Below are 23,746 nucleotides of genomic sequence, written 5' to 3' on the forward strand. Positions count from 1 at the left end.
GGCATGCGAGGCGCGTGTATGTGTGTGGTTTCTGTGTGGGAACAAGCACACAAAACAATACTAGTTAGCAATGCGTTCACATCTGAATCGCAACACAGTAGCGATGCTAACAAGGCTAACTAACAGGCAGTTAGCAACCAGCCAGGTGGCTGGACATAATGGCACAAAAACACTACAATAGGGAACTAGATCGGCGGCGTCTAACATTAAATGAGTGATAATAAACGTTACTCACGGTTATAGACGCACACAGCTATATATAGCATCCACCACGACGTCCGTGTGGGCACATCAACACCCGGGGCTAAAACAGTTCGAGTGACATCAACTCCCGAAGCTAGCGGCTACCGCGGCGCGTTCAGGTACCCGACCAACGTAGTACTTCCGAGTCACGCTCGCACACATGTCAGCCTAATTAAACCAGAACAGAACAGGGTATAACAAGGAGTCTTTTGTACAGCCCGTGTTCCTTGGATTTCTGAAAATGTGGCCCAATGTACAAGTTGATTGAACAGCCTTAATTGGTGTCTAAAAAACAATATGTAGCAGGTATAAAACCTGCAACCAGAGACAAACAAGTCATCGTTGTAGGATAAGTTTGAGAATCTTGCAGCTTTTCTTTCCAATCATCCTTGTCTTCATATGCCTTCAGTTGTCATGAGGGAGAAAATAGTTGCTAAATTAGTTGTTGATCCAGTCTCCAAACTTAATGAACCGCTATCTGACCTTCTTAAAGCCATTACAAGTCTCAGTCGTTATACTTGGTCTTGACCCAGTAACGTACCTGCAGCGACTCATCAGAGCCCATCAGCTAGCTGAGACATAGACAGTCTGTTGTTTTAAACGACGTTGGTCCTGATTGATTAACAAGCACTCCATTACATTTGGCCTTGTGGAGGAGGCAGACAAAGTTCAGACTTAAACTGAGTTTTTGAGGTTCAGCGGGTTTCTTCTGTTCCCCCCCTTGACAAACAGTACTAGGTTGTTGCTGACACTTGGAAGAATTGAAATGACTCAGTGTTAAAATCCCTTCAACTTCAGCACGCAGAGTTTGGTTTTCCCTCTCATCTCCCATTTGGCTGTCAGTGATTCATCTTGGACAAGTTAGTGAACGTTTCCCCGTGGCGCTCCACCTGGTTGCGACTGACAGCTGTATCGCCGCTAAGTTCCACCCACACAGCTCATGCTAATTAACTTTAATCAACTTCTTATTAGCAAGCATCTCCTTGCTTGTTGACAGTCAGCACTAAGCAGTGTTTGTCAAACTTAGAAGTTGGCCTGAAATGTTGTAGGAGTCCACCAAGGTGCGGAACTATGAACTATTAATGAAGTTGTGCTTGGATCGGTCTAATCATTTTGGTTTGATTACGCAAAGCTCATAAATTCTCCAAGAGACTGCATTGTGATGCACATTCGACAGACCAGATCGCTTCACCGAATGTCCAACACTGGTATTCCCAGGAAAGAGCAGCAGGCTGAATGTCCATGTCCAAGAAGCTTCCCAGTAAGCAAAGTTTCAACACTCCTATTTGAGATCCAGCGATCCAGAGTGAAGAATTTCAGGTAGTCTGTTTGACTTGGTGCAATTCCCAACGTCTCAGGCCATGTGATTGACACCCGATCCGCGTGGTCAGAGCCAGTCGTCCAGGGTGTACTACTTCTGAATCTTGAAGTTGCCACATACACAGTGAGACGCCAAGTCAAACCCTCCTGAGGTTGTTCAACTTGGAATTGAACCAAAATGCCATATGGCCTCTGCTATCATACATGACATCAGCATAATCCACAAGATCCCAGGTCATTGAAATTCAACATATTGGTACTGGACTTTTTTTTCAAAACCTCTTCCAACAGGAGGATGAGTGTCAACCAGGGGTGTGATGAGAAGTAGGTGAACATAGATAAGAATTTTCACAACAAAAGTGAACTCATATTCTTAGGAGTAAGAATCCAGTGTCACCGTATGTGTACTCACTTTTTAGTTAACTGTTTTTATTATTAACATGGCTTCACTATCACTAGTTTCCTCTATGGGGTGGCTGGGCTTGCCCTTAAAGATAAGGTGAGAAGCAATGTCATCCAGGAGAAACTCGAAGAGCCCAGCTGACGTGGCTTGGGTATCTGGTCATGATGCGTCCCGGAGTTTGGTATGAATGTGAGTGTGTTGTCTATATGTGCTCTGTGATTGACTGGTGACCAGTCTAGTACCCAGTACCAGCTGGGATAGACTCCAGCATACCAGCATATAAGTGGAAAATGATTGATTGGACTTTTTATTTTACCTTTATTTACCCAGGCAAGCAATTTAAGAACAAATTCTTATTTACAAATGTAGCCTGAACAAAGAAAAAAAGCACTTTGATGGGAGTGCTGAGAATAAGAACAACGTTATATAAAATTACAAATATCAATAGAGTAAATATGTTATACAAAAGCATCAAACAACAACATTAAAACAATGGGATATGACAATAGGCCTAATCAGCAAGTGCATGAGTCAGATGTAATTAGTTGCAAGTTTTGTTTAACGACAGAGAGAGATGTGAAGGCTAAAAGTTTTAGAGAGTTTTGTAGGTTGTTCCAGTCATTAGCTGCAGCAAACCGGAAAGCGCTGCGTTCAATGACGGTACGAACTTTGGGGATGGAGAGTTTGCTGATTGGCCTCTGTCACACTGTATGTTCCTTCATTTTCTACCGCTTATCCTCACAAGGGTCACGGGGGTGCTGGAGCCGATCCCAGCTGTCTTGGGGCGAGAGGTGGGGTACACCCTGGACTGGTCGCCAGCCAATCACAGGGCACATATAGACAAACAACCATTCACACTCACATTTATACCTATGGACAATTTGGAGTCACCAATTAACCTAGCATGTTTTTGGAATGTGGGAGGAAACCGGAGTAAACGGAGAAAACCCACACATGCACAGGGAGAACATGCTAATTTCATATCAGCATTATTTTTGCAAGGTAATATGAAGTGACTGAGGTTATAGGGAGAAGAGATACAGAAGGCGAAGCATTTTAAGTACTTGGGGCCCACAGTTCAGAACAATGGAGAGATTGTGAAAAGGAGGTGAAGAAGCGTGTGCAGGCAGGATGGAACGGGTGGAGAAAAGTGTCAGGGGTGATGTGTGATAGAGGAGTTTCAACTAAAATGAAAGGAAAGCTATACTGTACAAAACTGTGGTGAGACCAGCCATGTTGTTTGGTCTAGAGACCACTGAGGAAAAGACAGGAAGCAGAACTGGAGGTAGCAGAGATGAGGATGCTGAGGTTCTCATTGGGAGTGACCAGGATGGATAGGATCAGGAACGAGTACATAAGAGGGACATTACATGGTAGAGACCTTGGAGATAAAGTCAGACAGAGATTGGGAGATTGGTTGAGATTGAGATTGGTTGGGACATGTCCAGAGGAGAGACAGTGAATGTATTGGTAGAAGGATGCTGTGTTTAGAGCAGCTATGAATGTAGTGAAGGAGAACATGAGGGTAGTTGGTGTGAGGATGGAGGATGGATGGAGAAAATTTGATTTGCTTTTCCTGAAGGGAAAAGCCCAAAGAGAAAGAAGAAGAAGAATAGGAAGCAAACCCTGAGAGCAGGATGAGACAATACTGGCATCCTTTATCCCCGTCTGGGATCCATGTTCATCTTTAAAAGGCCAGCAATTAAAAGGAGAAGGAAATTCCAGGGAAAGTTAGCTAACCACAAAAACCTGAGCAGAAAAATGTCTGAGCATTCCAGATTGAGTCGAGGCGTCTGTAGTTTGACTCTCAGGCATCTCTCTCCGGGACAAATGACTTAGAGCAGTCAATAGCCTGTTATTAAGATATAAAATACACCCCCTTGATGAAGAGGCCCGTGGTATCTGTGTGTTTAGTTACGGGTTGGAAAGATTAATTCAGGGGTGCGTCACCCTTGTAATTTTCCAAGTGCTTTTTATTGTTATCTCGGAAAAGTGCAGACGACTGGAGTGTCTGCACTCAAGGTTCGCTTTGATTTGTTTGCACGCCTTCACTTTCTCTCCTCTGTGCGTGTGCCCTCTTTATGCATTGCCCACATAAACACACATTAACATATTGCATTAACGTCTTGGAAGTGGTCCACGGCGCTCACATGTTGCTCCAAAATGTGTGTGCGTGCGTGAGTGTGAGCAGGGGTCAGGGTTTGTTGTCGTCCTTCAGTGCAATCGAATTAGCACAAGCAGCTGCAATGCCTCAAAGCGAAAAACCCCAAAGTTTTCAAGCTCCTAATGGAGAGGTCATCATTACGTATACTCCTGCTCACTCACAGCACGCTCGCTAGGGCCCCCTTGTGGACACACAGGAGCGCACAGCTAAGAAGCTCCTCCAACTTGTGTGTGAATTGTTGGGGTTTAAAAAAAAACACACAAAAAAACCCAACAAAAGACACACATTGAAATCACCAGCTGTTGTCCGTAATGATGAAAACACTTCCCAGCATTGCAAGAATTTATAATGATGCGCAAAGCAAATTGGAATCTCTTTCCTATTCTCATTCTGTCTCCCTGGAGGACTGATGGTGGAAAACACGCACTGCCTGTGAGGACTTGTTTCTTCTTCTTTATTTAAATAAATGCAGATCTCACATGTTTCATAATGAAAGTTTTGTCGAGTTCCAAAACACACATGAACTTTTCTGAGATGCATGCAACTGACAATTATTTGCATTTTTTTAAACAAGGAAAAAAATAAAATAAATAAAAAAAAAAGAGTTTTGCTGCATATTGATTTCTTTTCCCGTCTGTGCATGTAAATAAACGCCGATGTTATTCAAGCTCAACCTGGCAGTGGAACCACATTGCTGCTATAACTGCACAATCTGCACGCTATGTACATCTGCAAAGTGTCAATCATTCAGCAACAGAAGATGAACACCAGTAATTAAATAGAAATGCTCTCAATATTTCTGATTTTAAGCCAATTATAGTTACATCACTGCGCAGGTTAGCTTGCAGAGGTATGACAATAACCATAATTACAATATCACATAACCGGTATTGATGTTGCATGAGCATTTTTTTAAATTATTTTTGTTAATTAGTTGCCACATGTATTCACCTTGTTAGATTTTCTTTGCGTTCCTACCAGACCTCCCAGAATGTAGAATTATCATTTGCATTATTAGAGAAAGTGCTTTTTTTTTTACTTCATTCCAATTGAATTGATTATTCCAAACCTGAGCGGGCCCTTTATGTCAAAACAAATCCTTATATGAAGTGGAAAAACGTGTCAGTGAAACAACACACATAAAAGATTTTATTTTATTCTACGAAAAATCAGCCAGTATTATAGAAAAGTGCGTTATTTATCTGAGCAAACTTCTTTCTTAACGAGCTGACGTGCACGCGCATCCTCGAGTCCCCGGGGAGGAAGCGCGCACACACCCAGACACGCGCACACGTATTAAAAAAAAAAAAAAAAAACTCAAAGTGGGGCAAGCTGCGGCACAGCTGGCAAATGATCGATTTGAGCATACGAGCAGCGGGGAGGGGCGGTGCTTGCGTTACCTGCCGCCCTCTCAAAGTGCTCCTCTCACATGCCGCCACTCGACTCTCATCTTCCTCCTCGCCCGCATCCCTCAGCTCCATCCTCCCGCTGCGCGCAGCCCAAACTTCAGCCTCCGAAGCGAGCGACCACGGCCCCCCTCCCCATCCCCGCTCCCCCAACTTCACCCGCAAACAACTGCTCAACCGTAGGGAAGATACATCTTTAAAACCACATTTGAATTTTTTTTGGCTCTATTTTCGGATTGGTCGCGGTGTTTGCAGCAGTGAGTGGAGGTTGTTCAACTTTGATGGAAAACACGCGGTCGAGCCGCTGCTGACTTACTTCACAGGTACGTCCATCATACACTTTTATTTTCTTTTTATCTTCCCCGTCTTGGCATCACTTCAACGAGGTTCCACTCGCATAAAGCTAAAGAGTGCGTCTCGTTGGAATTTCAAGGATGTAATATTTAAAAACAAGCAAAGTGTCGTCTAAATAAATGAAAGGCAATGTGCAGACCTTCCGAATCACTTAAAACCCACACGGACCCAAAGTGGCTGCTGGAGGGATTTAATATTTCATAAAGACAGAGACAAATAGGAATTAAAAACTTAAGAGCAAGCTATGCATGGTATGCTTAATGGTAAATATAAATGATGGCATTCAGAAAATTCATCTCTTTTTAAAATGGCCTCAAACACACACACACACACACACACACACACACACAAAAGCACTTCTGCAAGATGATGTTGTTGCATTCTTGTTCATTTCAATACTTTTCACATACAAACTGACTTTCCAACTCATTTTTAGGACGTAGCAGAACCAGATGTTATATTTCACCACTGTGTGATGTATGAATGTGAAACAATATTAAAGATATGATAGAGCTGTTTATGATTCTAATATTTTGGGACTATTAAGGTTGTCAAAATGTAAAGATGCAGTGCATTTATACAGGTAACTTATCAGGTAAGAAATGCAAAATGAATGAATGGATGTAGAGGCAGCGAGGTTGCAGGTGTACCTAATACTGTGACAAACGTAAAGGCCTATCAGCCTCGACAAGTATGTCGCTGAGCTGGTTGGCCAACTGCGGGAAGCGTCTCACTCATTCATGAAATAAGAACGAGATAATTAAAAGGCATCCTGACAATATGTGTGTGTTTGTGTGTGTGTGTGTGTATTGACGTGCCATCTAAAAGGTCAAGTGCATGGTAGAGAAACAGGTTGCACCGCTTCATCTTAGCAAAAAGTGCATCGCTCGAAGGCGTTGCGGTTTCTCTGGTCAGCGAGTCTCTCGCGCGTCAACATGTCGTGTGCTACTTTTCTTCAACAACAACAATCAGAGCAAGTTCCTTACAAAAAAAAAAACAGGCAGGCAAAACAGTCGTGTAGGAGTGATATTAATCAGTGAGCGTTTGGCGGCAGAATCCAGAGGTTGAGTCCAAACATCTGTCGCTCTTGTCTTACACTACGGTGATTGAACTCTCAGAAAGAAAAATCATTGCTTCTTAGTTTCTCCATTCACCGTAAATGTCATCTACGGTGAATTCCTAAAATAACGGCACTTAATCCCAAACTAATTTGGGCATGTTAGTCAAGGAATCACACTCGACCAGGGCAAGTTGGTTCCGCTGCCCTGAGATGGCCGACGTCTGTCTATTAAGAGTTGCACCTAATGATTATTTTCTTCGATTAATCGCTCATTAGTTAGGCCCGAAACGAACCAAATCAGTAAGTGGAATCAGAAAAGAGGCATCACTGTTTTCTAAAGTCAAAGTTGATGTGCGTGTGGATATCTTGTTTGGCTTAAAACACATAATAGGATAATAAGTCTGCCTATTGACTAAAAAAAATTAAAACATATTCACATTTGTGCGGCTAATAAATCATTACTCAAATCCCAAAATAGGAGCAGCGGTGGCATCAATCAACTTGCCTTTTCTTTTGGCTTGTCTTTATTGCATGCATGAATGTACTGTGGAGTGAGTGAGTTGATGGATTATTTTCAGTCTTTCTATGAAGAAAGCCCCCCCCCCATGAAGAAAGACAGAACAAGACAATGAGGAGTCTACTAAAAATAATCAAAAAGAAATGTGGCAAATGATTGTACAAAAAAAGAGAATCTAAATTCTAGGTGATGTTGCAGCCCTAATTCTTGTTAGCAGACTTTTTAGTGTAGTTTTTCACTTTCACTCAGAGGCTTCAGGAAGTCACAGTTAGTTTTTTTCTTTTTTTTTTTTTTCGAGAAAACCATTGTGCGGTCATTCATTTTTGTGCGACGCCCGCCCACGAGAGCTGCAGCCCGCTCTCCTTCTCCTGCAGTATACTGCGGAGCTTGAAGACGCGAGGAGGGTCTGACCCCCAGAGACCAATTAGTGGCAAGGTGGGGTTTTTTTTTTGTTTTTTTGCGTTGTTGTTTGTTTGTCTTCTCTGATAAAATGATGCTTTCAGTCAAATGAATGAATCAAAATCTTCAAAAAGTATCCTGGGAGAGCTGTTGAACACAGGAGTTAACATACAGTCTCAGCACTGCATTCCATGAAGATTATTAACCCCCTCCCACACACACACACACACACACAAACACACACACACAACTGGCTGCTTTATAGCCCCACTTTGCTGAGAAGGATATCTCGCCTAAAACCATTAATTGCCGTCTTTTACCAGCTTGATAATTATGGCAGTGCGTGGCAAAGAGTGAAATTATACCTGCGGTAGGCAGGGAGGTAAATACCTGTTTAGATGCCTTTATGAGACTGTCGCCAGTAAATAAGAGGCCTGTCTCCCGTCTTCTTCTTCTCTTTTTTTTTTTTTTTTGTCTTTAAAGTTGCAGCTCTTTTGGGGAATCCACCTCTGCTCGGAGTGAATTTTATGATTTGTATTAACGAGGGATGATAACACTGATCGACTGAGTCTTTTTGATGGCGTGTTGCAGCGAGTTTAAGGTGGCGTATTAAGAAGGGATGCTGCATTCCTGCCCCCCCCCCCCCCCCCCCCCCCCCCCCCCCCACACACACCCCGTTTCCATCCATCCTAACACCCTGACATACCACCCTGCTTAGCATGCACTTAAAGCTCATTTCAAGTTTCTTTCAGTGGTCCGTTGAAAGAGTGTATGATTTTCATACTGTTGATCCACATTTCTCAGCTTGGCGATAATAAAAGCGTGGTATTGTTTTGGAGTCCTTTGCTGGGTAGATAAAAAAAACAAAAGCAAAGTCCGTCATGTTGGTTTTGTCACGCTTGTAGAGAATGACATCGTCTTCTATATGCGCTCTTCTTCTCTTGTTATTTAGCGCGCTTCATGCTACCGTGGCGAATACAATTTAATAAGGCAGATCGAAGTTTCACGATTCAAATCACATTAGCTCAAGGCTTGATGGTTTTTTCTAAAAAGTCATTGTCTTTCATTTTGGTACTTGTCTTTATCCGATCTGTGTAGGTTTTTGGGAATCCTTTTGTCGTTGTTTTTTTTTCTTATGGGGGGATGGCGATTTGTAGGAAAGCGCATCCGTCTGAGATCAGGTTGTTAATACCCACCCACATACTGCGTCCTCACACACTCGCCTTATCGTCTGTTTTGTTCCCGGCCAGATGAATGACGCGTCCTTTGACGAGGGATTAAACCTGCAAAGAAAAATATGTGGATAAAAGACACGCATCTTTAAGTCTGCACCCGCTTTCTTTATTTACTGACTTCTTTTTCGCAAAACATTCTCATAATGGTGCCGTCCCATCACCTCCACACTCCCAACTGAGGCAGGAGTGCCCTTCATCACCTTCCCCTCCGCTTCCAGGGACTCCCAGCAGGTCTTAACAACCAAACAGCCCCCCCACCTCCTATCTGTCCTTTCTCAGTGTCCCAGTGTGGTTAACACGCTTTTTCCTCATCTCCTATCATGAATGCCCATCTTTCTCATACAGTGGAAACTCTCCTTTACTGTCATACAAGTGTAAAAAGAAGTCAGCAAACTTTGTTAAAGAACGCACTAAATACAGCAGGGTGTTTACAAAAAGCTGTGGGTTCATTGTCATTGTCACAATTTCATCTTCTATAACTACTGTTACGCGGCCAAAGAAGATGCCATTCTTTAAATCAGGGTTGCATAGAGAAAAAATGACAACTGTCCAGTAAATATGTTCATAGAAATGTAATGTAGAACAAAACAAAACATGGTCATCTTTGTGTTACAAGTGAATGTGGATATCCCGTGCGAGATCTAATCCAGTGTAGTGGACTTTTTTTTGTCCCATGGCGTCCTATTTAGCAGTTGCACAAAAAAAAAAAAGGATGGCGAGTCAGCAAGGTGTGGGAACCAACAATGATACAGTACATGGCAATCGGACTAGTTTGCTACTTGGTATATTGTACAAAAACAGCAATTTTAGCATAAATTGACTATGGAAACTGGGGTGTACAAAAAGCGAGGTAGTAGTCAGTGTAATATCTAATAATACAGTAAATGTTCTGCCCCCAGGGTGTCACTTTGAATGGTGCCGCTGTAAAGAATCGAGACGCAGGTTCTACTGTAGTTTGGTTTATTCGTGGCGACCGACGGTGTAAAAATGGTTAAGTGGCACGCTTGGAGACAGTCAGCACATGTGAAAAAAGTGCGGGGGCGTTTGACAAGGTAGGGGGGTTTTGGGTTAAATATGTCCGACCTTTAGATGACACTAAGAATTCCCACAAGTGATGACTGTGTGGGCTTACACTGATGAAAGTGTGTGTGTGTGTGTGTATTGGGCATGGGTGGGGGTGGGGGTGCCAGTTGACCCCCGGTTTGCTCGTCGTCTATTTCTGTCGACTTCACGCGATTAGAAAACAATTAAAGCACTTAGGAGATGACTCTCTGTTCATTACAACAGCCCCCCCACCCAACCACCCACTGTAAGGCGGTCATATGAGAAAGGTAGAAATCACCTTATTTCAACGCTAATTGAAAGCCACGCTCGCCATACGGGAAGCTCACGGAAAAGGCATCAACTAATTGGATTTGTAGGAGATGTTATGGAATATTTAGTCTATCTGTGCTCAGAACAACTGATTAAATTGCCTTTCGTGCTCGTCAGATGTGGTTGTTAATAAAACGTCCACTACGCACAAAGTGTGTGTGTGTGTGTGTGTGTTTTAATGACTGACATTGTGAAATCCTGAATAGTGAGAGCGAGATGTCAAATGATGTCAATTGTCGTAACTGTCTCAGATTTCCTGTATCTTTGTTTTTCACTTTGTGTGCTGTTGTTACACATTATGAAACCTGTCCACCCACAGACTCATAACAACATTTGTTCATGGAATTGTTGGGATTTTTTTTTACTTTCTTTTAAATTGGGAATTCATTCATACCTCGCCTGGCCGCTTAATCAGGTATACATTACAATATATTGTAGCGCTGCAACAATGAATTGCAGAATAGATGATTAATCGAGATGATTAATTAATTATTTGACAACTATTTTGGTATTTGATTAATTTTTATTAAAAAATGTAATCATCTGATTTCACCCTCTCAAATGTGAATATTTTTTCATTTCATCCATGAAAGCAGACCTATAGCAGGTTTGACTTTGGAAGACGGTGATTGACATGCTGTTTTCCGATATGCAGCGGCCCAAACCACCTTTTGTGTTTGGGTCATATTGATTTGGTCCATGTAGGGCTTAACCCATTACTATTAGTTGCAGCCGGAGTGGATATATTTCAACAGCACTCTTATATCGGTGCGTGCTCGTGTTCTTAATACTGCGGCATGTGATTGTAAATAATACATTTGCATCAACAGATTTACACAATCAATTAAGTACAGGATGGTTTTGTGTTGCCACAAGCACCTACACTGATAGAGCCATGGTTTGACGACACGTTATTAAATCCTTCGCCGCCTCTAATAACACTATTGTGTGTGTGTGTTTTTGTATTGCGGGAGACACTTACAGACAAAGTCGAGCCGAGACGGCGCTGAAACCCCCACCAGCCGCCTAGCTCAGACTAATTTGTATTAGTAATTCCAAATAATGGTATTAATGCCCATTAGAATTGTGGCAAGGGGCGAGCATGAAGACATTAGAACACCTACGCACTAAATAAAGACGCTTCAGCGTGCTGAGCCAACCAGTCTACATTTCCGTAAATATCCCAGTCGCCTTTCCCGTTAGTATTTTTTGAAATAGACATAATATTCTTGTCCTGCTGAGCGGCTTAGGTGTGATAGTGGACATAAATGTCCCGTACCAAGTGTCTTCTGTTGCAATGTGGCCTTTGCTCTCATGTTATTTTCCTGTTTTCCTTATAAATGTGGCCAACCAGCACCAAATCCCACCTGAACAATCCCGCCTGTGTGTGCGGTGTGTATCCGGCCAAGGCGGAGCCACAATGGCGCTGAGAAACGCACCTTGAGCCGAGGTAATTCTGCATTCAGCGTGCGATTAGAACACCGCACAGCTAGTATTTTTGTTTTCTGTCTCCAAAGCCATTTTCCTTCTTTTCTGCCCCACACAAAACGCTATATGTTAATTGATAATCAGCAGTGTTGATTCAGTGGTGCATTCAGTGCAAATCTGCGCCCTTCTGGATGTCAGAGGGTTTTCGCAGCCACGCCGCTGCCAAGCTTGCTGGCAGCGCCGGCACCTGTTGGCGGTGCCAAGGCCTGGCAGGGGTTATCGATGCTCTCTGATGGCGCCCGACAATCGCGGTGGAAATGACTGCGGCTGCTTGCGTCAAGCCAAATAGAAAAAAAGCATTGGCCCACAATGGCTCCACGCAAACGCTGCCGACTGCGGGCGAGGCAGCGGGAAGAAAAAAAAAAGAGAAAGAGAAAACACGGTGTCGAGCATGTTGACACACACTGTGTTTTTGCGGTGGCGCTGTGCTGGTCTGCATGATGTCGAGCCGATTTGTATACGTGTGCTTGTGCATATATTACACATACTAAGCATCCTGTCTTTTCGTACCTCAAATAAATTGATTATGGCTGCATATATTTGTTACATAGTTATCAGGGTTACACAAAAAGTATTTCCACTATTTCTTACGGTTGTGGCTTAGGTCCAACTGTTGTTTTGAAACATGCACGTCAATTCAAGCGGTCTCATACGTGCTCCCATATGTTCATTACTTTTGGCCTGTAAACACGAGATTCGCTTGAAAACTAGAATACAGTATCTTTATTGATAAAGATGGTAATTTAACGAGTGCTCCAACAATTAATCGATGATTAATCAATCACCCAATTAATCGACAACGCTTCTGGTATGTGATTAATTTTTTTTCCATTTAGAAATGTAAATATCCTCTGATGTCAGTTTCTTAAATGTAAATACTTTTAAATTTCCTCAGTCATCCATGAAAGCCGACTTGTTATCTTTGTGTTTTATGCAAAAGAAAATATTGACACACATAAGCTTTGACTTTGGATAACAGCGACGGACATGTTTGCCTCTTTTCTGGTATGGTGCAGACCAAACCGCTAACTGTCTACCTTGGTGTCATCTAGGGCCTATCCCAGTACTCCATTAATCCAAACAACAAACTTCAGATTAATCGACTAAGAGGATAATTGTTTTTAGTTGCATTTACACACAAGAGCAATATTTTCAGCGATCTTTTTCTGACAGTTTGTGGATCTGATCGCAAAGCATCATGGAAACATGTGATTGCTCAGCACAGCAACACAACTGGAGCAACAAACTCTGCTTTTCCTGTTAAAGTGATAACAAAACAAAAACAGCGTCACAGTCGTGGGAGACTTTCACACTGTGGCTGTCCTCTAGACTTTGTGATACTTGGTGTCGATATCGCCAGGCGTCGTTCTGTCACTAGTGAGAAAATGTCAAAGTCGTATTTTCCCGCTTTCGTTTTCATTTTTTGTGGGGAATTCATGCAGTCGGACCAAAATTCTGACCTCTCCTAGAGACACGGCGTCTCCTGACTTTTCTTCATCTGTGCTAGTTTTACGGTTGACTAATTTGTCTTATGCAAAGTTCTTTGACTTTAGCCCAAAGCTGAGGTCTGTAGTGATCAACTGTGTTGATGAAACAACAGCTTTGTGAGATGAGTTGATTACAGTATTTATGCCTGCACTTCCGCAGGCTTTATGAACCCTGGAAATATTTACGAGTCAATGACTGTATGTCCAATTTGACATACACCTGCCCTCCAACGATGGCTCAGTTCACGCACACCCTTCCTGCTGCATGTTGGTTTCCTCTTTGACTTATTTTACAGAGGTCCAACATTGCATGCGGCAGTTTGTCGGTTTCTCTTTGAATAGTACAAGAGTCTTCAAGACTGAAGTTCATTCGAGAACTCTGAAGGTAATGGTTTCAATTAACAATTGAGAATTTCACCACCATTTTATATAAAAACATGGCTACACAAAACCTCACTTCCGCAAGCTACAAAGGATTAACTGTAAATATCTGTAAAAATGTTTTGCTTTTTATTTGCCTTTTTCCATATTGTTTACGATACTTATTCCAAGTTTCTTCTTGTATATTTGCTTTTTACTATGTCTGTAGCCTCATAATATTTTGACTTTATTATCGTAATGCCAGAACCTTTACCCACAACCAAATGTCCTAAACTTGCTATTTTATTCTTTTTCATATTAAGGCATATTTACATTTGAATATTTAAACTTTTATGTATTTTTTCCTCATAATATTATGACTTTAATTTCCTAATATTTTGTATTAATCCTGGTTAAATTACTACTCTTTTTTCCACTTTCAATGTTTTTTATTTTAACTTTTCTTCTGTTTTTAAAATGTGCCAAGGGCCAATAAAATAACTGCCATGGACTGTAAATGGCTCCTGGACCACACTTTGGACACGCCTGGCTTATTTGAATGATAGACTGAAGATTGAGAAGATTGAGATTGGGGCTGGCAAATCTTTAATCAGATTAATCACAGTTGAATTAATTAATCACAATACATCACTGTTTTCAACTACTAGATACAAGGGATCATAGATAGTGATACTAGACATAATTGAAATGACACAATTATGTATATTTGTGTGTATTTGCAGCTCTAAATTAACTGGAAATGAAAATAAAGATAAAGATAGCACACATCTAAAAATTATAAGTTTAACGCGTGTTATTATGCTCAATGCGGAGTTGCTTTCAAATACATCACAGTTCAATTCACATACTTTGATTGTATTTTCTGTTTCCACAATTCCCTAGAGGAAAAACTGTTCCTAATCTGAGGGAGCCGGAGGTTGAAAAGATGGTTTTGTGTTTGACCTTAGGAAATTGTTTTACACAATTTCAGAGAAGAGAAGCCTTCGTGTATAGTTGTATTTAAGTAGTTTGTATAGTTTATATTAGCTGATGCATCGGATCGTGCCATAGTATGGTAGTAAACCTCGCTCTCTGATGCCTTAAGCTCTGCTCTCGACACAGCTTGGACTCTTAACTCACTGGTCAACGTTACTCTTATTTAGCAAGGATTTGTGGACGCAGGTTAGAGCCCCGGCCAGTGTGACAATTCAGGCTGCCAGTAGGAAAAGATTAAATTCTATCAGCTAACAAAGAGTTTTCCAGATGCACAAACTCTGAACACTTTTGTGTTTTTTATGCATTCACTTCTTCCCCTTTGACAGTTCAAGGTTTTGTTGAGCCTATCAACACCAGGGAGCCCGTCTTAATATTTTGGCACAAGCCGATGTGAGACTCAAAACGAACAGTGACCTGCTACACAGGTTTACTTGGCATCGCAATGACAACATGATAACAGTGCAGCAGACACGGAATGCGCGAGGTGAGTCAGGCGTCTTTACAATTGTTTATTGACAGCAGCATTGTTGTGGGTTGACAACATTATGAAGTAAAGCATATTTGTTAGCTAAGAAACTTTCCTCACATCAGATTGAATGTGTGAGATGTTGGAAATGACATTTTGCTGTGATTTTGCACCTGTATATTGGTCGTATTGTTGTCCAGTATTGTTTGGGCAATATAGGATCGTTACCAGGACACTGCTGCTTGTTCTTATGTCCAGGTGTACATATACGCATAGATTTTTTAAAATGCTGCCACTGTTGAGAAACTTAAACTTGTATAAATTTTAGTCCTCATCTGGCTCTTGAGCTGAACAACTTTGACAAACTTGTCATCCTGTCTGCATGTGTTGTAAAATATAAACTGGACTGAGTGGGCATGGAAAATATGAATTATTGATTATGGTGATTTATAGTTTTTCAGTGTGTGTGTGTGTGACTGGCTAATAAATGCTCTCACTCCAATCAAGCTGATTAGAAATTACAGAAACAGCCCCCCTGTCTCGATGAATGAACACACACTTTCTCCACTTTATATGCCCCCCATGGAGGCTTATAAGGCCTGGGTGCAAGAGGGAATCATCCCCTGCTCTCTGGGGACTACTTTACTTCCACACACATTCACGGTGGTGGTGCACCCCGCCCCCCGAAAATACTTCAGCCCCTCGGCCATGTGCATGGAGAGGAGAGGCAGAGCAGCCGAGAGAGAGAGGGGGAGACTGGGAGAGAGAGAGGGAGCGAGAAAGAGAGGAGAGGCGGGGGGCGATGAGTCAATACAACTAATAATTTAATGGGGACACGGAGGGAGAGCCGGAGCGAGAGGGGGAGAGACCGAGAGGCGGATCGCGAGGCACTGGAGCTCCGAGCCCGAGCAGCAGGACACTACCTCCGCCTCCTCTTCCTCCTCCAGGCGGCGGCGGCGGCGGCAGCAGCGCGGCCAGTCCGCCTATGTGCACCCGGCGGCGGAGCGTCGTTTATCCTCGACATCGGAAAGTAAAAATTCACTTTTTGACCTCCTCCTCTTTCTGCTTCTTGTCCAATGTGGCCAACCTGCTCCAGCCTCCTGCCTCGGCTCCTCATCTGACACGCCGCCGACAACAGAAGGGACGCTTGCTCGCTATTTGTGCTCGCCGAGGTGTAGCCAGTTTCCAAGCCGGGTTTGAAGCGCCGTGTCGCCGGTGGTTACGATGTTACATTCTGTTCTCTGCCCTCTCCCCAGCGGTGGCTAGCGGTTGGCTGGCTGCCTCTCCCCGGCCATGTTTGTGTTTTTTAACTATAGTCGCCCTCCCACGGACGCCGCCAGCCGCTCACTCGGACCGCTTCTGGTTGTTTTTGTTCGGTTTGTTTGTTAGCTAAATGTCGCCGTGTTCCTCTCCCAGCCGGACGGTGTAAGCTAGCGGAGAGCAGACACTCACCAACACGCACACACACACACACCGGAGAGACGTTCACCGATGACCGCAGGTCCGATACTCCGTGGTCCCACTTCACGCCCGCCGGCCGGAGCAGTGTTGCAAACTCCACATTCAGGAAAGTAGCTATTGGCTGTTCGAAAAGTCGCTAAATGACGCCATAAATATAATTTGCATAGTTTCCAGTTTCAACACATTCTCCTCTGATTTCGGATTAACATTTGCAATAAAAGTAACTGTTAGTTGTTGATTAGTTAAAGATGAAGTTACACTCTTCAGTTGCCATTGTTGGCTAGCTCTAAAGGCTGCTAACAAGATAATGCTCTAAAAGAGTTGAGTTGACCTGAACAACACTGCCCCTAGTGTTTCGGCAGATAATTACACATTATGCATGCACACTAAAACCCGAAAAGTGCTAATATTTGATCAAGACAGTGAAGGGGATGGTATCGCAACTACGCAGAAGCATAATCCAGACTTAACGATATGTGCCTTTACATCAGACCCTAATAGTCCCTGGTAACCCCCGGAAAAGTCATTATATTTGTCCTTGTAGCTTTTTTTTTTTTTTTTTGGAAAAAGTTGCATGGGCCTGCATTGGCAACACTGCGCCTGAGCCTCCTCGGAGCAGCCAAAAGCAACCTGGAAGTTGTATTTATTTTATTTTTTCCTGGCCAACTTGAAGAAGACAGGATTCCAAGCTGCTGTGGTACAGGTTGGTTTCTTTTACTTGTTAAGTAAACACCTTCCATTGCAGCTACTGTTGGTGCTGTTTATTTGATTTTTCTAAAGGGTCATTTTCCAAATCCTGACCTGGATCTGATGTTTATCTGGGTCTGTATTCCTTTTTCACAAACCCACCCCCACTTCTCTCCTAATTGCAGGGAATTACTTGGCTCATTGCATGTTATGAATGGGGGAGTTGATGATCTTTCAACGCGGGGGTGGTCGAGTTTGTCCTCTTTGACAGCAGCAGTGTATTAACATGATGCACTGACATGCACCATGACTCTCACAGCTTAATGGCCACGTCCACACCGACGTAGGTTCATTTCAAAACATGTATTTTACTGGACATGAATTCAGTTCAAATGAACAATTCTGCTTTTCTCCATTTACTTTGTCTCAGTCTCAATTTACCGATTTGTTATTGTGCCTTTTCCAGAATGACTTTCTTCAAGGTACTCATTGGCTAAAATGGCCTTACAGTTAGAGGGCTAAAGCAGGTGGATCGAAAGTCTGGCCCGGGGACCACAATTAAAAACCATTAGCTTTAGCAGCAGCAACAAAAGGCCAAGTTCAATATATTTCACTACATAGCATATTCTGACCTGCTTTGCATTGTTTTTTGTGTGTAATATTGAAGAGAGGACAATACGGGTGCAGGGTCTCCCTTGATTCACTGTAGTAATATATTTATACAGGGACTGACTGAAACAAATGGTATAAATGCAATGTCAAGGAGGCAAACAATGTCGTCTCTAACCAACAGATAGAGGTCTGGTCATGCTCGGACTGGTGGAGGAGATTCCTTTGACCTCGTATTTTCCACTTGTAAAAAATGGTTCCTATATTGATCTGGCTCCACAACTCTTACATAGAATGTTTTGCTTTGATGGTCTATTATGTGAGCTCTATTGCCTCATCGACTCTATACGACCGATTGGTGAACTCTTTCTTTGGCAAACAAGCAACTAAATTATTGTGTATCCCACATGTGTACAATATAATAGTTCAATCAAAAAAAAATCAATCCATCCATCCATGTTCTGTTTATCCGAGAAGCCCAGACTTCCTTCTTCTACTCCGTCCAGCTCCTCACAGCGGATCCTTAGGCATTCTCCGGACACGTTGGCGAGACTATGTCTCTCAACTGGCCTGGGAACTGGCCTGGTCTTCCCCGAGGCCTTGTAGCGGTGGCACGTGCCCACCTCCCTAGTGAGGCGCCTAGGAGGCATCCTGACCAGATGCCCAAGCCTGTCAATGTGGAAGAGCCGTGGTTCTACTCTTGATTTTCTACCAGACGACAGACGACTACACAATCTTGTCCAATTTCGGTCACTACCCGAAGCTCATTACCATCAGTCCCATGTTAATGCAATCAAATGCAAGCATTTGGTAGGCTTCAAATGCGACACGCATGCTAGCATGCACACGAGCCAAACGTGCCAGACAGGTTTTAAGTGGGCTCGGGCATGGTACGAGTTGCCTAGCGTGAGGACGCCCAAAGTCTTGTTAGGCTAAGCCTCATGAATCAGCAGCAGCCTGTTTTTAAGTGGCGTTCTGTCTTCTCAGAAGTTGCACAATCTAAAAATAAAAGTCCCCACCTGTAAAGTCGGGCCACCGTGCAATATCCCGCCCCCCTCGCCAGTTGCGTCACAAGTGTAAAGCCAGATGAAGTGACTCATAAATTGATGGTTCCCCACAACCCCTCCTCCGCAAACCCTCAGCTCTGCGTGCTCCGCTGCAGAATCTTGTTCCTTGAACGGCACTGTATGCATTCAAGTGGAATCTCCCTGCAAATTAATGTATTCGCGCTAAAAACCGAGGCTTGTTTGGCTCACCTCGCGTGGGAATGTCTAGTGGGACATCCATACATAATACATGCGCTAAAAAACGGGAACACTACAGCGGCACAGAAATGTCACCAACTGAAGCGGACGGACAGCCAGGGCGCTAATACTATCCGCTGTTTTCTTTTCTCTGCAGGTGATAGTGAGTCGAGGTGCTGAGAATGATGGACCATCTCAGCGAGACGTGTCTGGGCAAGGAGAACTCGGAGCTGGTCAACAGCATCGCGGAGGCCAAGGCCCCGCCGGCCAAGCTCCCCCGCATGGAGCAGAATGGCAGCCCCCTGGGCCGGGCGAGACTAGGCAGCACTGGCGCCAAGCTAGCCGGACTTCCCTACAAGCCCGCCAATCACTTGCTGAAGACCTGCCACAAACGAGGTACGAGGGTGGACGTCGTTGGGATCATTGATTGGTGTACCGCATTCACATTTGGTTCAGGTTCAGTTAGCTTTCACCATGGGGTCTGTGACACTGGGCCACAAGTTGTCAAGTTAAAGCCATATGGAGTTCAAACTCAACAAAAACAAAACCCTGATGAGATTTGTATTAACACGGTGGAATATCTACCAGCTAAGAAGTGTGTAATTAAATATAAATATTAAACCAAAGCACCAGGAGCCACTTCACTACACCAACAGATGGAGGTACACCGCAATGAGAAGACGCTGCCAGACTTGACTCTTACAAATTAATGATTTGTCGTTTTAGGACAAGTCGTTTGTGTACTGTTCACACTTACGCTGAACTGACTTTAAAGTGCACCAAAAGTTCATTTGCAACTAAGAACCACCTCTTAAAGGTGTCCTAGCCTTCATTGCAACCTTTCATATTTATGTTTATCATCAAAAATTGTGTCCTATATGAGGTGGATGTGCCATGTCATGAAGGTATGAGAAAGTCACGAGATTTCCACGAGATCTCGTGAATTTCTCACATTACAACTTTAGGAAGCCCACGTCCGTCTGACTATTTTATAAAAAACTGCTCCAGTGGGAACAAATGTCATTTCAGTGAGTGAAACATCCAGTTCAACTCAGCAGTCACAGGGAAGTGCAGTGTTTCCAGTTCCGCCCTCAGGTACCCTACCAATGTGGCTGGCACACTTTGAATCAGTTAGTTTGCTACCCTTCAGAATCCTTCGAAAAAATATGTACTGTACTGAAGTGAACTAAGTGCTTAGTGTAAACACAGAAAAGCAGTGTTTGTAAAAGTGTATGATATTAGCAATCATAGCATCCGTTTTGAACTCCTTTTGTTCTTGAAGATCTCTTTGCTTCTCAAAAGCAACTCCAATATTTCCTCTAGTTTTATTTCTCGCTTTGTCCAGCCCTTTTTTGGTGTACAGTTTTTCTTGGCCTCCCAGTGTGGACAGGCAGAATAAGGTGTTGGCTGCATCTACCGATTATTCAAGTCAGGCTTGTCCAAACTGTTTAACCCATATAGTGAAAAATGAAATGATGCAAAGGCCACATTGACATTTTGTAAAGCAACACATGTAGATATGCTAAGAACTTATATAGATTTCCAGAATAAACTGAATCTCAGCTTTGAGATATATATGTAGGTGGAAAATTTTAGATTTTTTTCCCATTTTTGCTATTGTTAAATTGTTAATCTTCCCAAACATTTAAATTTAAAAACACTTGGTATATTTTATTCCCATAATATTATAACTTTATTCCCATAATATTTTGACTTTATCCGATAATGTTATTACTTTTTTCCAATTTTCCAAAAATTACAGCTTTATTGTATTTCGTTTGTTTTGCATAATTACAAGACTTTTTTTCAACCATATCCTACTAAATTAACGTTTTTTGTCTCAATATTTTGACTTTATTCATGGCAAATTACAGCTGTTTTTTTGCATTTTGCTGTTGTTTTTTTGGAATTTTATTCCCATAGAATATTGTTGCTCTTTATGACATCGCAAACATTGTACCAGGTGTAGTCAGTCTTTTTGAGTTTGAAGCGAACCCAAACTTTTGACAGCTTCTGTCGTTTTCTCTTGATCTTTCCATCTCGGTCCATCGCCACTCTGCGCTGTTCTCCGCCACATATCTGTAACATTGCTCTCATGCTTGCTCTATGCAGCAGCGTTGCGGAAACAATTTCTCCGTATAGTTGTGGGCACTCTTTGCCCTTCGGATGTGATACATTTTTATTTGTTAGAATCAAAATCAGAGCTTTTTTTCTAATCAAATTAATCGTTTCAATCGATAAATCACAGCAGCTCTAATAGGGTGCAAGCCTCTTAGCCTTTGTTGGTGGCTTCATAATCTATTAAATTTGTCATTGTGAAAAAAGACATCTACTAGTTGATATTTTTCTTTTAAACCACAACTGGCTCTTATATGTTTTGATTGAAAAATATGTACTTTTGAGCCAGCAACATACAAAAACTGTAAAGCAGCTACTTTGGTGCGTGAAACACCACACTGGCGAGTTTAACAAGCACCCCTCCTGCACACATCCACCTTCCGCCCACCACCATCCTCCCCCTGCATGCTCTCCAAAACTCTTAAAACATTTCCACAATGCTCCTTTAGTCATCGCAGCATGCAAACACACACACACAGCACACACTCTCACTTATTGTGGCAGACAATGGCTAACAGAGGGGCACTGTGAGAATCATCCCTGTGTCGTGCTGCATAGCGCTGTGTCACCGCTCCTCTGTCCAACTGTCGCCCTCCTGCTCCGACTTTTGTTTACTCGCCAGAACTTTCCGTCCTCTAAGAGCAACTTTGAGAGTATGACATAGTTTTTTAATTCCGGCAAACGCGGAGCTGTCCAAAAGGTGGCACTTTTTAATAGTTATGTTTAGGTTTTGTTTTTGGGGGGAGGAAATGACTTTGGAAATCCTGCAGGTTTCAGAGTAATAATTGCAATTGGCTTGAAAACAGTTGCTTTGTTTGGCCGCTGTGTGTGGGAACGCCGCCGCCCGAGAGTCCTCAGATGGGCTGTTTCTTGTATTTGCTCCTTTAATTTGCGAGTGTCGCGCTCCAGCTGAGAGAGTCTAATTCCTCACTTCCATCATCTGCGCCGGCGCTCGGCCTCTTTTCCTACTGAGGCTGCAAGCGGAAGGCTGCAGTGCACCCCTTCCGAAGGCTTCGCGGAAGGCCCACAGTGGGCATTGTGTCCAAGCCCGGAACAATATTTACCACAGCCGTCAGTGGGCTCCCTGGAAACAAAGCCAGTATTGATCCCCCAAATGAACCTACACAGCAGTCTTTATTGTTAGATCTTTATCTATTAAAATCAGGGCAGGAGAAAAGCGACTCTTTCAGCACATTCCCTGGCATCTGTCGGCTTATTGATTGTTTTGCCAGGGCTTTGTGCGCATCTTCTGGAATGCCTGGGATTGGAAAATATTAGACTGTAATGTCAGTTTAATGAGCATGGACTAATGGATGATCGAATATAGTATGAATGGACAGAGAGAATGGTAGCTCCCATACACTTCTTGCTCCTCCTAATAACTTTTCTTTTTTTGGTTTTGGGAATGTTATTTCTATAAATTTGCACCTGGAGTGAGATTTGCTCCGTGTTTGGAAAGGATCTCCAACTAAGCACTGCTGACAGTTGAGTAAAGCGTGATTATATAGTCACTACGTCACATGATGTTAGATAATGATGACTATTCTGTTATTAATTATGAAGGAGACGTTTCCTTCCTCAGAATGCAAATGCCACTTCCATCAGTCTATTCCACATGTCTTATATTACTCTCCGTAAACAGGAAGTAGTTAAATAACTTAACTAAATAAATATGTGCGCTTAATGATTTGTCCGCTCTGTTGTGGTTGGTCACACTCCCGCGTGCATAGAAACACTTCCACTTTGTGCCGCTAACTTTATCGGATTTTATAAATGGTATAGGAGTTGATGATAAACGGTGATTTATCTTTTTAAAATCTTGGCTTTTAACATACAGCCACATGTGTTGGATCCTGAATCTGATCCGTAAGTAGAGACTGGACAGTCTGAAGTTTATCAAGAAAAGAGGTTACTTCAATACGTCTCTCAATGGTAACTAGCTTTAGCATTTTAGCGTTTTCTACAGCATTGGTAACCGAATATGGCCACTATTTGTGGTGGGAAACAGCGATTACCACCCCAACTCCCTGTTTGCAAGAACTGAAATTGTTACTTACTGCTTGCTCAGTCCACACGGCCAAGTAACTTTAGAAGGTGTCGGCTAGTCCAGCTGCATACTGGCCCATGTTCACAAAACAGTCCAGGGTGAAATGATGTTGACAGATTAAAATACATTTTTTTTGCTGGTAGGGAATCAGGAACTCCAACCACTTGTGCCTGATGGTGGCGTCTTTAGGAATTGTAAACAAATGTGGCTTTGCTAGCAAGTGAACAGAGGAGCAGAGCTTGGGGAAGGTAGAGCTCTTATAAGGAAGTCCGCCTCTCTGTGACATCAGAAAGGGGCAGTTTTACCAC

General features: G+C 42.8%; 1 protein-coding gene across 9 annotated transcripts in view; it reads left to right on the forward strand.

Moving 5' to 3' along the window:
* The first annotated feature begins 5,580 nt into the window (after nt 1-5,580).
* satb1b (SATB homeobox 1b) overlaps nt 5,581-23,746 on the forward strand; it is a 66,556-nt gene continuing 48,390 nt past the window's right edge. For 2 of the 9 annotated variants that reach the window (XM_078790704.1, XM_078790710.1), the window contains exons 1-2: nt 15,596-17,436; nt 19,431-19,669. In XM_078790704.1, coding sequence (XP_078646830.1) covers nt 19,456-19,669 — 214 coding nt within the window. In that variant the 5' untranslated portion in view covers nt 15,596-17,436; nt 19,431-19,455. Of the gene's footprint in view, nt 5,860-11,829; nt 11,926-15,027; nt 15,291-15,594; nt 17,437-19,430; nt 19,670-23,746 lie in introns of those variants that run through there. The other 7 variants (XM_058052908.2, XM_058052913.2, XM_078790708.1 and 4 more) reach the window with 6 other exon arrangements.

The sequence above is a fragment of the Doryrhamphus excisus genome, linkage group LG5, assembly GCF_037039965.1.
Source record: "Doryrhamphus excisus strain RoL-2023G ecotype Guam linkage group LG5, RoL_Dexc_Guam_v1.1, whole genome shotgun sequence".
NCBI classification, from domain to species: Eukaryota; Metazoa; Chordata; class Actinopteri; order Syngnathiformes; family Syngnathidae; genus Doryrhamphus; species Doryrhamphus excisus.